Source organism: Telopea speciosissima, chromosome 3, assembly GCF_018873765.1.
Source record: "Telopea speciosissima isolate NSW1024214 ecotype Mountain lineage chromosome 3, Tspe_v1, whole genome shotgun sequence".
NCBI lineage: Eukaryota > Viridiplantae > Streptophyta > Magnoliopsida > Proteales > Proteaceae > Telopea > Telopea speciosissima.
The window spans coordinates 72651590-72666591 of NC_057918.1; the positions used below are offsets into that span (position 1 = coordinate 72651590).

The 15002-nt window shown below is 39.6% G+C and overlaps 1 protein-coding gene and 1 long non-coding RNA gene across 5 annotated transcripts in view; both read left to right on the plus strand.

Annotated features, from left to right (window-relative positions):
- Positions 1–8566, plus strand: part of LOC122654676 — a 23139-nt gene extending 14573 nt beyond the window's left edge. Inside the window, exons 2-3 of the long non-coding RNA XR_006331947.1 lie at positions 3883–3888; positions 8551–8566. This is a non-coding gene — a long non-coding RNA (uncharacterized LOC122654676). The remainder of the gene's footprint in view (positions 1–3882; positions 3889–8550) is intronic.
- Positions 8567–11566: 3000 nt separating this feature from the next.
- The window catches only part of LOC122655645 (homeobox-DDT domain protein RLT3), a 64071-nt gene continuing 60635 nt past the window's right edge, over positions 11567–15002 (plus strand). For 2 of the 4 annotated variants that reach the window (XM_043849899.1, XM_043849900.1), the window contains exons 1-3: positions 11568–11693; positions 11897–12011; positions 12311–12838. In XM_043849899.1, coding sequence (XP_043705834.1) covers positions 11628–11693; positions 11897–12011; positions 12311–12838 — 709 coding nt within the window. In that variant the 5' untranslated portion in view covers positions 11568–11627. Of the gene's footprint in view, positions 11694–11896; positions 12012–12310; positions 12839–15002 lie in introns of all 4 variants that reach the window. The other 2 variants (XM_043849903.1, XM_043849901.1) reach the window with 2 other exon arrangements.

Here is a 15002-nt window from a genome sequence, read left to right on the forward strand (position 1 = left end):
ACATAATCGTCATTAACAGGTCCCACAAGTTCATCAAAATTATTCAAATAGGGTACCCAAAATGTCGGCTTTGAAAAATACAAGCTAAATGGGGCATTCCAAGATAGAATCCAATCAAAATGGCATTCCAGAGCAAAATCTAAACTAAAACAGCATTCCAAAATAGGAAAAATAGCTTTTGGAATAATAAAAGCGTTCCAGAACAGTTTTGAGAACAAAAGCACAATTCCATAACAGTTCTGGAACAGAAACAGTTGATTCTGTTCCCAATATTATTGGAAAATGCAAAAACCATCAAAATATGGTCTCTGTTTACCCAAGATATGCCAAATTATATATCAAATCGAAGAGTACAAAAAAATAGACACACCAGAAAAAGCCTCACCTCAAAATTCATCCAAACAAACCCACACGGGCCATTGGAAGTTTCTGGTCTTTTGTCTTTTATTTTTAAATTTAAGAGAGAGCCAAATCGGTTCAAGCCAAAGCGGCTGAACAAACTAAACAAAACCGATCCAGTTCACTCGAACCAGTCCATCGGTCCACCCCGGTCCCGTGTCAGGAAAATAGGTATCGGACCGGATCAGCTGATTGGGTCAAGAATCTTTGACCTGGCCCCATTTGACCGGGTCTGGGTATCTTTGACCTGGGTCGGGTCCATCTCTGACCAAGTCAAACGTGACCTGCAAGTAAGTCCGTTGACGTCATCGTGACGTCAGCCCTACGATGTCATAATCGTTAACCTTTTTTTTTTTAAACCTTGCTAGTGAGTGGATCTCACTCGCCACTTTGGCAGATGCGTGGCAACGCATCCGACCGTCGACGGTGGTGATCCACCCACCGAAACACTCTTCTCTCCGAGCCCTTCAACCCAGTATAAAAATATTAACTTTTCTCCAGTGAAAAATCATGGCAGCGGCCAAAAACCGTACGGGTTCGCCGTAAATCCGACCAAAAATCCGTTCTTCGCCATTGAAAAATCGATTCATGTTCTTAAATAAGCAACCGATCGATTCTAAGTCTATATCGATTGCTCTGATACCACTTGTTAGCAAATCATTGGATTTTGTCAACCCGAATCCATCCCTATACAAAGATCTAGAACATGATTGAATAAAATAACAGGAAAATAAGGCGTACCTGGCACCCACGTATGTTGGCGAATAATAGATAAGAATACCTTGAAGAACAATAATGATCCGATGAAGAATGGTTTTGAATCTTCGAATAATCTTGGATAACCGCGATGGGGATCTTGCACAGTCTCCTAGACTCCAACAGAGCACCCTTTCTTGTGGAGAAAAGAGAATAGTAACTGTAGGGACCCCTCATCATTAGTATTTATAATACTCCCCAAATCCTAACCCATTTCCACAATGGGCAAGGCCGGTCCGGTCCATCTCAATAAAATAAGTAGCAAGCCACATCATCCCTTGTATTTCTTGATTCTCATCAATGATCGACCTGATAATCAATCAAGCCCACACATCTTCATTGGAAAATGTCAAACATCTGCATCATCGGTTGCTGAATCCGATGATGCTGAATCAAAGTTATAATATGTAATACTCTCTCTTGAAATAAATCAATAAGTTTCGCATTTAATTTGTCTATTGTCATTCTTAATTGCCAAGATTGCTCGTTGTGTAATGTACTCTGCCGAATCATAATGTTATTGTAATGAAGGAAATATTGCATTTATCACTCATCTTCACCTTTTTCTTCATGTTGGCATTTTATCACCATTTTCATTTGGAATTTGGATCATGTCACACCCCGAAACCCCCCTGGGAGGATTCGATGGCTGACCCGAATACCCGATGTATTCGGAGACCTCCAGGATCCAGATGCAGTAAATACACGTTACAAGCACAACACAATTTTAAGACAACACGTGTTACATTGATCAGAGTGCAGGAAAAGTAAAGTGCTATAAGTTTTATACATATTATTTACATTAAAAGTTCCAACAGATCGATATTCCCAAGTTCACGACCATCGAGCCAACACACAACTATTCTAAAAATATAAACAGTGGAAATTCATCCACCAAAAAGGATAATTAGAAGGTCATAAAAGTAAGAGTTCTCAGTCTATAGCATCATTTAAGAAAGGATACAGTAATCACACATACAGCCGGGACCATACCCCTCCGTGTCCAAATCAGCATAGTCATCTCTTCCCTCATCTATCGGCTCAAAGAATTCCTCCCCGACACAGTCACCTCCACCTGCATGATCATCTAAAAAAAAAGGATATCCACGGGGATGAGTTCCACTGAGCCCAGCAAGTAAAGATAAACCATGCAAGAATTCATAAGCAAAATCCTATGTGCATGAGATTCAATTTTAATCTTAATTCCACCTAACAATAATGCCTAAGTCTTTAAGCTTGTGCTACAGCAACACCTTAGGTAGCACCCCCTCTGTTGGCGATGTTAAACCCGAGTTGCGCTGGGAGCTTGTCGGTCCTGGTCCTCAATCGGACATCGCCGGTCCCAGTACCTCCATTGGTAACTTTGGTTTCCCGGTCCTCAATAAGACATCGTCGGTCCCAGTACCTCCATTGGTAACGCTGGTTTCCCCAGGGAGGACTATCCAACACGTAGACCTTTGTTGGTAAGGGTTGTAGCACTAGGAAGTGACATTCCTAGGGCTGTAAACGGATCGGATTCGGCTCGGATAGTGCTATATCCGCATCCGCATCCACATCCAATTAACTATCGGACGGATTCGGATAGTGCTAAATGGATACGGACATGGATACGGATCGGATATTTCGTTTACATGTAAATATAGCTTTTCGGATGGCTATAAGCTATCCGTACCCGCATCCGTTTAGCTTTCAGATGGATTCAGATAGTGCTAAACGGATACGGACACGGAAACGGATTTCAGCTATTCATTTACACCCCTAGACATTCCTAGCCATGTGTAATCTACATGGTATAGTACAAGGTGTACAGTGCTCCCGCATCCCATACTACGGCACACCATACCTCTCTTTTCCAAGTCGACTACGGCATCTGTTCTAACATAGCAGAGATTTACATTTCAACACATTCCACTATCACATCCATATCCATTCACAATTCCATAATCCATATGTTATAAACAAAAATAAATCAATAGAACAGTTTCAAATGATACATAAGAACAATTTCTCATACATATGCATGACACCTAACAAAATAACTAAATGAAATAAACATTCCCAAACAGAAATCAATTGTCTATCCCCACTCACCTTGTTATACTTGCGGTTAAGAAGTTGGGTTATGCCTCGTATCAGTTGCCGGTACTATTTGACTGGCGAAAAGTGGAATCCTACGAATGTTTAATTACACACAGTGTTAGGAAGCATCAAAACTAGTGTGGAGACCTAGGGTTACCTCGTGGTAAAGTTGGACAAGGTCTAGGGCGTGTTCATAAGTGAAACAGCATCTCAGGTTGATGAGGCAATCAATCGGGACATCAACCTGAGATGGCAGTGGCTTAAAACTGAAACAATTATTCTCTGGTTGATATACCAGTCAACTGGGACACCAACCTGAGATTATAACAGGTGTAAAACTAATGCAGTATTCTCTGGTTAATGGTCCAATCAACTGGGACATTGACCAGAGATATCAATAGGTGTAAAACTGAAGTAGCATTCTCTGGTTGATGACCCAGTCGACTAGGACATCGACCAGAGATGCATAGCAGCCCCAAAAATGCAGAAAACAAAATTTCTAATGGGGGTTTTGGGCTGAATCCACATTCAATTGATCTTTACTATAAATGGGACCATGTTATGATCGATTTGTATAGAAAAATCGGGGTTTCGAAGGTGGGTACAACCATGAAGGTAATTTCATGATTCAGTCTTTGGATAAAACAGTTTTTTGTGGCCGAATATGTATCGATTATTTTAATACAGTCCCTAGAGCTGTGAATAGGTTAGTGCTATGGTTAGCATGCAGTTAGGGTTTATACATACTTGGGTTTAAGCTTTTAATTCCATAAATCAAAAATCAATTTCATAAACTATAAAAATTGAAAGAACATGGTTCATTCCAAATCATCATGGGTTTAGTAGGATTCACTATAGTTTAATTATATAAAAGATGAAGAGGTGAGGATTTTACCTTAAGTTAGCAAACCCTCCCTAATCCGGCACCTTCTTCTTCTTCTTTTTTCTTTTCCTCTCTAGTTTAGCTCAAATGGGTGGAAAACATAGCAGATGAACGAATTAGTTTTAGATTAATTTTAAATTCCCTTTTCTATGTATAAACCTTAAGTCGGTTAGTGGGGTGGATAGATGTTAGTGGTTTTTAATTAGTTAGAATAGTGTAGATTGTCCCATTAGATATGTATCAAGTTTTTTAATCAATCCTAAATTTTTCCTCTTATCCATCTTTTAGTCGGTTTGTAAATTAATAGGTGTCATGTAAGTCTTTTGTAGGTGTCATTAACATTATCCAAGATTTAATTTGTTTTTGATAGGTGTCCTTAACATAATACTCACTTAGTCCAAAACTCAATTCTAATTCAAATTTGTCTTTTTGTAAGATTTGGTTTGTTTAAACAAATAGCCGACCCTTGCATGGGTAATTGGATTTTGCGGGCCCCATGGGTCCTAGAATGTTGGGGAAAACATTCCAATTCGGTATTCGGGGTGCGGCGGCGAGATCCCCGACTTAAAACACCGGGCTCCGCGCCTCAAAGAGCAAAATTTGCGATGGCACAATTCTCTGGTTGATGCAGCAATCGACTAGTACATCAACCTGAGATTTCTGTCTTTGTTTTCTTTGTGTCGGAACGTCTAAAAGTCGATGCATTTTGTATGCGAACCCACACGGACATATTTATAATACCAAAAGCACCTAATACGAGGTTAGGGTCCCTTACCACGAGTTGTACATCTGTGTGTGGATCTCACAACCGCACGGGGAAGGTATCTATCATTTTGCCGACAAGTGGCGGGTTACCACCGGAATTCCTTCTTTATCTTCTACCCGTTCAAACATCAAATCAATACTCCATATCGTACACGATGCTATGACCTTGGGTTCCAGACCTGCATTCGGATTCGGGTTAGGGTTCGGATCATAATATGCCAAGCCGTAACAGATCAAATCTTTAAATTCAGTTTGTTCTTCTCCATTTCCAACACGTAATAGAAATTCACTGAAATATGAATCATTTATTGCCCTTATATTAGTTTTTAGAGCAAATTACTTAGACCTCCCCTGACCTTTCTGATAATTTAGGGAACCTCATCTACCCTTCTGACAACTACTCAGACCTCCCCTGCTTTTCAAACTGGGCTTCACTTAGCCCCAGTGCGTTAGTTTTTTAATGATAGGTAACGGATAAATTTGCAAAAACTAAAAAAATTGCCAATTATAACTTTTTAATCTATAGAAAGTTACCTTATTACCCTTACACCCTTTCTTCTTCTTTTTCTTCCTGCAAATCCACTTACTCCCATCCCTCCCACCCCTCTGCAACCCCATCCACGCAAGCCGCAACCCCCACTCTCCTCCACCTGCTCCCACCCCTCTGCAACCTCATCCACGCATGCCCTATAATCAAGTTCTAAAACCCTAGAGTCAATCAATCCAGAATGGCTGAAAATAGATCAGAACCAGTGTAGAAATGAGACAGATTCGAAACACAGTGAAATTTAAAAGCCACAGGAATCTTTGAGGGGGGGGGGGGAAATCGGAATTTCTTTAATGAATTAACATTTTAGTTTCTTAAATGAAAAGTAAAGCCTCCTATATAAGTTTATGGAAAAAGCTCTCTTTGCAGTTGAGCAAAGAACACCAGAAAAGTGGCCATCCTGGATTTTTTTTTTTGATTTTCTGTGGGTTTCCTGATTGATGGTGGTGGGGAATTCCTATTACTGTGGTTCATGAAATTCATAAGATCTAACAGAGGATCTTCGAGAAATGAATCTTCCTCGAATGTGGCTAATTGTCTAGTTGATGGAATTACACCAGTTATGAGTGGATTGTAGGAGACATTAAATTTGCTTAATTCAGTCAAATTGTTCAAGCTTGCAGGGAACTCGTCGGAGAAATTGTTATAAGACAAATCCAGGTTCTGCAAGCACATGGCATTCCTGAGTTCTAAATGGATTTTACCAGAGAATCCAGTGTGAGAGACGTCCAGGATCGTGAGTGGCATGTTTGCGATCTCCAGCGGGAGCAACTTGTCGATTTCTGGGGGTAGCTTTCCGAAGAATTGGTTTCGGGTGAGTTGGAGATAACCGGCGATTTGTAGAGTTCTGACCATTGAACCAGTGGGCACAGACTTGGAAGATTGGATACCCTTGTGACTTTGCATTGATTTTCTGGTTCTTTCGGGGGGTGAGTTGGGGCAGGGAGAACATGGTGGAGCGGTGGTTGTGGTGGTGGCAGTGGCAAGGAGGATGAAGAAGAAGAAAAAAAGGAAAGGTGTAAGGGTATTTTGGTCACAACAAGTAATTTACTAACACCGTTAACGGACTTGGGTTAAGTGAAACCAAGTTTGAAAAAAAGGTTTGAGTAGTTGTCAGAAGGGCAGGGGAGGTTCCCTGAATTGTCAGAAAGGTCAAGGGAGGTCTGAGTAATTTGCTCTAGTTTTTAATTGCAACTTTTTTATTTTCGATCATAAGTATGACAATATTAAACTTGCATTTACCGTCTCTGCTCTAGTAGCTCGAGGAACCATTGGATATACCTGCCGAAAGTCTCCTCCGAATATCACAACCTTTCTTGCAAAGGATTCTCAATTACTTGTTATATCTTACAATGTCATATCAAGGGCTTCAATTACTTGCTATTTTGCCATTGGAGCTTCATCCCATATGATAAGTTTGGCTTGCCATATTAATTTGGTTGTGACACTTTACTTAGAGAAATTGCAAACACTTGAATCATTGATATTTATTGGGATTTTAAATCTAGAATGTGCTGTTCGACCTCCGAGCATTATTGTCGCTGCTACTCCTGAGATTGTTGTCGCCAAAGCATTTTGATTATTTGATCTTATCTTTGCAAGTAGTGCACGGTATAAATATGTTTTTCCTGTACCTCCAGACCCATCAATAAAACAAATGCCACTCTGGTTAGCATTCACTTGGTTTAAAATTAAATTGTATGTATTCAATTGCTCTGGATTTAAATTGTTCGGCGCATCATAATCTTCAGGAGAAACTTTTATAGAATATTCATCTACTATTTCTCTTGTGTGATTTCCATTATATTGATTGGAAGTATCTTTTATTTGGGGTAAATCATAATCATTGATGCTTTTGCCCATGCTCTGTAAGAAATAATTGACACTTCTTATTGTTTCCATTGAATGATATTCATATCCTCCGCTTTTTTTTGGTTTGAATGTCTTCAGAAAGTGCTTCATAATGACCATTCCATAGCTTTTTAACATCACCAGGTTCACAATAAACAAGCATCATTACAAAAAGTTTACGCACTGTGATCGGCATGTGGAAAACAGCTGAATCTTTTAAACATTCTGAAATAATATTATCACTTTTAAGAAGACCTTGCGTTTGAGAGGCTTCTTTGAAAGATGAACATTCGATACCATCAACACACAATAAATCTTGAAAAGATGTTGGCCCTCTTACATGATTTAATAACAACCTTAAATAGAATCCATCTCCTTCTGAAGGTTTCATTGATCAATACAAACATGTCTCTCAAGGTTGGAGATTGTTGATTGAAGCTTTAAGAATAAAGGAGGAGTTGCATTTCTTATCATAAAAACAATGCTAGGTAATTTTTTTTCTTCTCAAAAGCTACTTTTTGCATAGATCCACCATGAATACTTGTTTTTTTGTAAAATTAAATGGTTTTCTTGAAATAAAAAATTGAAAGAAAAATGGGATTCTCTTATTGTTTGGAACCCATTATTATATACGTTCAACACCGTTGAATAATCCATGGCCTCACGGTGTCCCTTTATGGTTTGATGTTTTTATATTCCTAATACTTAATTACGTTGTTTTACACTTCTACTTTAATTATATGTATTCTACTAGGACTAAATATTGTGTGGAATAGCCTAGGATAGAGCTCACCTACGCCGTAGACTACCAACCTAGGGTCTAAAGTCAAAGTACCAAACTAATGTTTTCATTGTGTTTAGAAGACCTAACATAGGATGGATGTTAAGTCTCGAGACCTATCTTGGCCATATGGCAACCGAAACCCACCACCAAGTCTTGATGGGAAAAAATACACCAACTTGTCGAGATCTTGGAGAACTTTATTTCGTGACTGGTCGAAACCATGGGTGAAACCGAGTCATAAACCTTGGAAATAACTTCCAAATTGTTTAAATGATACGCATACGAAAGAACAATGATCAATGTATATTGACCCTTCATACATTGTATTATATAAAGTGGAAATGAAGGCTGTTAGGCTGTGTGGTGCCTACGTCCAGAGTTGATGGAGGTTCATTGCCGATGTGGAAAATAGGGTAGGGATTCTCTACAATAACACTGTTAAAAAAAAAGGGATTTAGCGCAGCTTGGTAGCGCCTTTGTTTTGAGTAAAAAAATTTCAGAAACGTGGGCTGCTGGTGGGGCTGTGCCCATTCTCCCTCTTCTTCCGCTTTACAACCATAATAAGGAACCTTAGAATTCACTCTACCTGTTGATGAAAAAATGGGATTTGAGAGGACCAGACCACCAGCTAGCATATCAGAAAGATTTGTATGGAATGTCCTACTCCTGCTCCCCAGTCACTTCCAAAAGTCTTTCTTTCTTGTGGTGGAACTTGGCATTCACCCTCCCATAAGTGATTATCACCAAAATAAAAAAAGACATCTGGAATTGAGCTTCGGGTGACCAAATATGAAGTGGTACCATAGGCACTTTGACGGCGAAAGAAGCAATCCATAGAAAGATTTGGCGCCGCTCACTAAATTATGTGGTTAATTAGATTTGTAAATTGGTGGTTCAGGTAGGGCTACATGACCTCCCTGTCCCTCGTCAAATGAAAATGTCACCCTTGTTTGATGCCCTTTGTCCTCTCATTGGCCCTGCACTGTTATAGGGGCCATGTAGCCTAATACCGATCTCTATCCCCATATATTTATGGGCAAGAGGATGCTAATTGGTCGTGTAGCTTTTACACCAGTGCTGGGGGCCAATGAGAGTGCACATAAAGGCATTGGTTTGGATGAGATTTTTTATTTCATTGGAGGCCGAACGGTCTTTTTGCGCTCCTTTGGCTACGCGCAATCGTGCACAAACCACTCGATCGGTTAGAAACATATTCTGTATGCAATATGTCACGGACATCCCATACTTGGTCAAAATGTCAACCTTTCCTCTGATGTTAAGCACAGTTAGCACCCGAAGTTGAAATGTCAATTTTAACCCCTTGATGTTAAGCACAAGTAGCGGCAACCGTTGTCTGCCACAATCTGTGCTCTGAGCAAGTAGGGCCAACGCTTCTTCTCCTCCCTTGCCGCCGCAGCTGGAGACTCCTTCACCATCTCCTCTCTTCCAAAACATGCACCCCAATCTCTCCTCTCTGGCTCTCCCCGTAACCTTTAACTCTCCCTTCTCCTCTGTAATTTACTTTATGTATTGATTCGTTTATAACTCTCTGTATATCCACCATTCATTCATTGTACCCTTGCAGTTGTATGAAGGTTGGAGGTTTATGAAATGACAAAAACGTTCTGACCCGTCGATGTCTTCCTTGAACTGGGTCAAATTCAGACCAGTAATCTGCAAAGTCCACCGATCTGCTCTGGCAAATTGAATCTGGAGTTTTCCCCGACGGAACCCAATTCAGTTCCGACATGGATTCTTTTTTTGGTAAACAATTTCTGGCATGGATTTGAGACCCATTAGCCTGGCTACTATCCCATGTGTTGCAGGAGCTTCAATCTTCTCAATCTTGGAATCGTGGGACTAAACGAGCTCCACGAATTGGGCTTCTTTGATTTGATCACATGGGTATGTAGGTAGACTACCAGTGCAAAGGAGACGACGTAAGTTACCGGACAAACAACCGGTGGTGGCACTTCGGGAAAACTCAAATCGCCATCAAAGGAAGAGGGGGTGGAAGAAGAGAGAGGAGAAAAGGAGAATGAGATATTCATGAGTGGAGTAAGTGATATGGGTCAGATGAATAGTGAATTGGGTCAGATGAATTTGAACTGAAAAACAGAGTAATGAAAAGCAAAAGAGAAAGAGAGAATCAAATAATAGTAGAAAAAGTGAAACCCTACTCTCTGAATCACCACAACTTCTTGGTTTTATTGGAACCCTAAGCTGGTGGCATGCCTCATTTCTTAACTGGACCAGCAAGGACAGTTTGAAGAAGCGGAAACCCTACTCTTTGAATCAGTTCAAAACTTAGGGTTTGGAGACGGAGACCAAGACTTGGCTCTCTTTTACTACGATCTGATCGATTCCTATTCCAAGCGCGAATCGAAGCAAGGTGTTATCTGGTCTTGCGGACATCTGAAGCAACTCCTGTCCAATTCCCCCAATTTTCCTCTGAAACGACGAGCTTCCAAGACGATGATATGACGCTTGTGCAGACCTCTTCAATGCCTTCTTCTTTCCGCCCAATGAAGACGCTGAAGATAGGAATAGGGGATTTACCTTAAGGGTATTATGGGGAGTTCACACTGTGATAAGGGTAATTTCACCATTTAAAAAGAGTTAACAACCACTTAACTGTAGAGACCTAACAGAGTGGACTAAGTTGAAATAAATTCATAAAATAAAGGGTGTCTATGATATTTTAACCAAGTATGGGATGTCCGTGACATGTTGCATACTTACAGGGGGTGTCCGTGAAATTTACCCTATCTTGATTCAATTAGTCACCGTAAGAAGATTCTGCTCTCAAGAAAGTAATAGAAGTGAGTACGAGATCCCCTATTCACCGTGGATGGAAAAATCTCGGTCCAGACTCCAAACTGATAAAACTCACAAAACCCAAAACCCAAAACCCTACTGCATTCTGCAGAGTAGAGCGCCACCTTCCCCATTCACTCGTATCAGTACCGAAGTCGCAACGTCATCCCAACGGGTGGAGCCAGCGACGAGCCGTATAATTCATCTCGTTCCATTGTTCTTCATTCTACTCTCTCTATCTATCTTTTCTTTTACATCTCTGTTTCTTACTTCCTTGGGGTTTAAACGCTGCTGCATTTCACGGGTTATGGGATGGCTATCGTTCTGTAGACCGGCAGCTGAACAACGCCATAGGAGACCCGTATCAGTTGTTGGCTTCTCTTGAAGGTCTAAATTTATCTGTTTTATATTAGTCAATCAACCAATTTAACTAATAATACTCGGCTAACTCTTATTTTCTTTGCCCATCGATAATTCAGTTGGAAGACAATTGTATTTTGAGTCTAAAACCCAATTTATCGTTAGTGGGACATTCAAATTCTACGGATGTTTGATTTAAGACATTTAAAATACCCACTTAACTCCTATTCAACCCATTTTGATATTAAAGCAGTTCTGTTCTGTACAAGCTCTTATGTTCTGGGACTCGGTAGAAACTTTGTTTTTAAACAATTAGTTCTTCCGAATGCAATCCATAAGCCTTATTGCTGAATTGGAACATTTCTGTTTTGGGTTGGAGGAGGAAGATGGTGTGTGCATATTACTTAGGAGGTGACACTCCTTTGGCTTCGGCCCTGACCGAATTTGTGTTGGTGCACATTTTATTTATGGGACTAATCTCTCTCGACTTTTATATCTATGTTATTTTACTAGATTAACGTATGCATCGTTTTATACACCTCAAGGCTTCTCATTGTGGAACAGAATATGGTGAACTGAGTTTGTAGATTGATTAAAAAAAAATGTCATATTGGGTTTTGAGTACTGATTTGACAATTTTTTTGGATATTGACAGCTTTATTTTGTTACCACCTTAATGGGAGATGATGGGGTTGTAATAATGACTCAAGACCATGGCACAAAGAGGAAGACCGTGCACCAACTCGAGGCACTGGAGAGACTCTATTCAGGTCTTATCCAAACATGTGGAAGAAAAGGGGTTGTTGTCAGTTTACAAATCCCCATGACTATTTTTGCAATAATTTCGCAGTTGTGTTTATTTGTTTGGTTTTCTGTTAATTTTACCTAGGCTTTTGTTTTTTTGGTGGCATCTCCCCACCTCTTCTCCTTTTATCATAAAAACTCTTGCTTTTCAGGGGAGAAAATGGAAATAGGAAAAGAAAAAGAAAGAGATGTTTAGGGGATGTGACTTTGTTACAATTTTTCTTTATGTAACGAAGAGTTTACCTTCTTCTAATACAAAATGCAGAGGACCACTATCCTACACAAAAAGCTATGGAGGACCATGCTGTGACTTTGAAGTTGACATATAAGCAGGTTTGTGGATGGTTTGCTCAAAGGAGGAGAAGGGAGAAAAGGGAAAATAGAGTATGTTCCTTGAATAAGAAATGTTTAATAAGCAGAAATGATTGTAGCATGCTAAGTGGCCGTGGAAAAAAGATATTCAAACCAGATTCTTTGGCTCAAAGAGTGGAAACATCTTCATTTTCAAAACACAATCAATTGTGGCTGGTAAAGTTAGACCAGTTCAAGAAGAAGCAGCATAAGTCATGTTCTAGCAATCGATTTGTTGGGCGTGGAGATGGAAGGACCCAACTCCTGCAGCTGAAGAACTTTATGGCTAGAAGCAGGAATACAAAGCTAAACAAAAAGGTTTACCACCTTCAAGATATGCTTCCTCCAGATTACATTCTGAAGAAGGTATTCAGAAAAGATGGTCCTCCTCTTGGTGTGGAGTTTGATACTCCTCCTTCTGGTGCATTTACCCGGCGGAGAGGTATGTTGTATCTTCCTGTGCTGTTATTTATTAATTCGAGGGTCATTATGATGCAGATATATTAGTTGACATGTACTTTTCCTTGGAATAGTAATAATACGATTGTCCTCAATGAAGAAATAACTAAAGGCATGACAATTGACAGACGCATATAATTTACATGCTAAGAAGGTTAGGTTACTACAAAGTACAGAATGGCGACTCACACATTTTGACAATGAATTATCAAGGATTATCAAGTTGAATTGTGAGTCCATTTACTATATCATAACTTGTTGGTCCAGTGCAATAATCGATGCCTCTAAATTGTTGGTGGCATATTAAATGGGACATTTGGGAACAAATGGGTCTCTTTCGTATGTTAAGCGAGTCTGTAGCATGGTATACTGATGGCTGGCATAGTTATTATTAAGTTCTTATATTCGCTAAATATTTTCCATACGTGGAATTATAAAGAGAGGTTTGAGTATGGGCATGTGCACTTTGGGTGGGTGAAGGAAATAGGAGTATTCTAACTAATAAAACTCATTTGCAAGTACTTAAAGGATTCTGCCACTTTGGAGTGCCGTTTCATGATGTCAGGTTAATTGCTTTGAGTGGACCTGGAAAGAATTTCCAGAAGACTTTAATCCTTTCTAGAAGGTCATCACTTAATCTCTGATTGACTTTCTAAAATGGCAGTGTCCACTAGCTCCAATTACCCAAAGCCGTTATTTTTTCCTTGATGATTTTCCAATCTCTGGAGACCTTAATTACTATTCAACATGCATTGGAACTCTGCTTCATCCATTCTCTTTGATTCTTATTGTCCTGTTCTGCTTTTGCCAGGTTTCTTCTTATTTTTAGATGCTCTGTTGGTGTGACCTCCATATCATGGCCAAAGTGGTTCATCTTAGGCCTTGTCAATCCTTTAGATCAGGTTCCACTTGGTCAAACCTTGAGTATAGAGCTAGAAATTAGTTTTCCTTGGAAGTAAAACAATGTCTAAAAGGTTATTAGTTTATTTTATTTATCTCTTGCTTTATATACAATTTATTCTTTGCGCCACATCAGGGTTTCCACTTTCCATACATCAGGATGTTCTCATCCTTTTGTCTCTGGCTCTTTGTCAAATAGGCCTTTATATCCATTATGACCCTATTCAGTACATTAAGATCTTGTTCTTGTATGACCTGAATCTAATGTGGTGATTTTACTGAAGCATCTTGACTCTTTTATTAACTGCTATAGATTGTTTGATTATTCAAATTATGTCATGGTGAAGGTAAAAGGTTCGTTAATTCCTAGTGGGTGAGTCATGTGAGGTCACATGGGAGGCTTCCATTGGCAGCAAGTTGAGTTTAGTGAGCGGGAGATGGGGAATGGGTTGTGTAAAACCAGTTCCCAACAAGGGAATTTGGTAGTGTGAAAACAGTTCTAGACTAGGAAAATTGATAGTGTGAAATCAGTTACTAACTAGGAAAATTTGTAGTGTAAAGCCAATTCCAACCTAGGTAAACTAGAAGTACTAGCATTACCACTTTACCAGGATCATCACTATATTGAAAATAGAACAATAAAGGTAAAATTTAATAATTTGAGACAGAAAGAAAGGAAAACTCTGATTTTTTTCTGGTCGAGTGTAATGTAGTCCTAGATAGGATAGGATCCTACTAGGAACCAGGTAAATCAAAGTTTTTAACTATGCTGGCCGATTGGGACAGAATAGGTAAACTAGGGCTGAATTAAGGTTAGGGTTTTGAGCTAGGGTTTTATTTGGTAATGATGTGCAGGTTTTTAGGAGTTTATTAATGTAAGTTTGGTTTGATTTGGATGAAGTTGGAAATCTAGGGTTTCGGGTTAGAGACCTTGTAAAAATGGAGTGTTTTTAGAATCTAGGGTTTAGAGATGGAGTCTGGAGAAAGTGAGCTGGTTGAGTGTTAATGGCAGTGTGGGGAGTGGGATGAAAATAAAAAGATTAGATTTTGATGGGTGGTTAGGTCTAGGTTGAAGTTAGGGCTGTAGGGCTTAATTAGGGGTTTTTTAAGGGATTGTAAGGCCGCAATGGAGAATTGAAATTAGTGTTTAAGTGAAGTTAGGGTTAGGGGAATCAATGGGATGGGTTAGGGCTAGGTTGGAGGATTACAGGAAGAAGGGAATTGCAGGAATTTAAATAAACTTATGG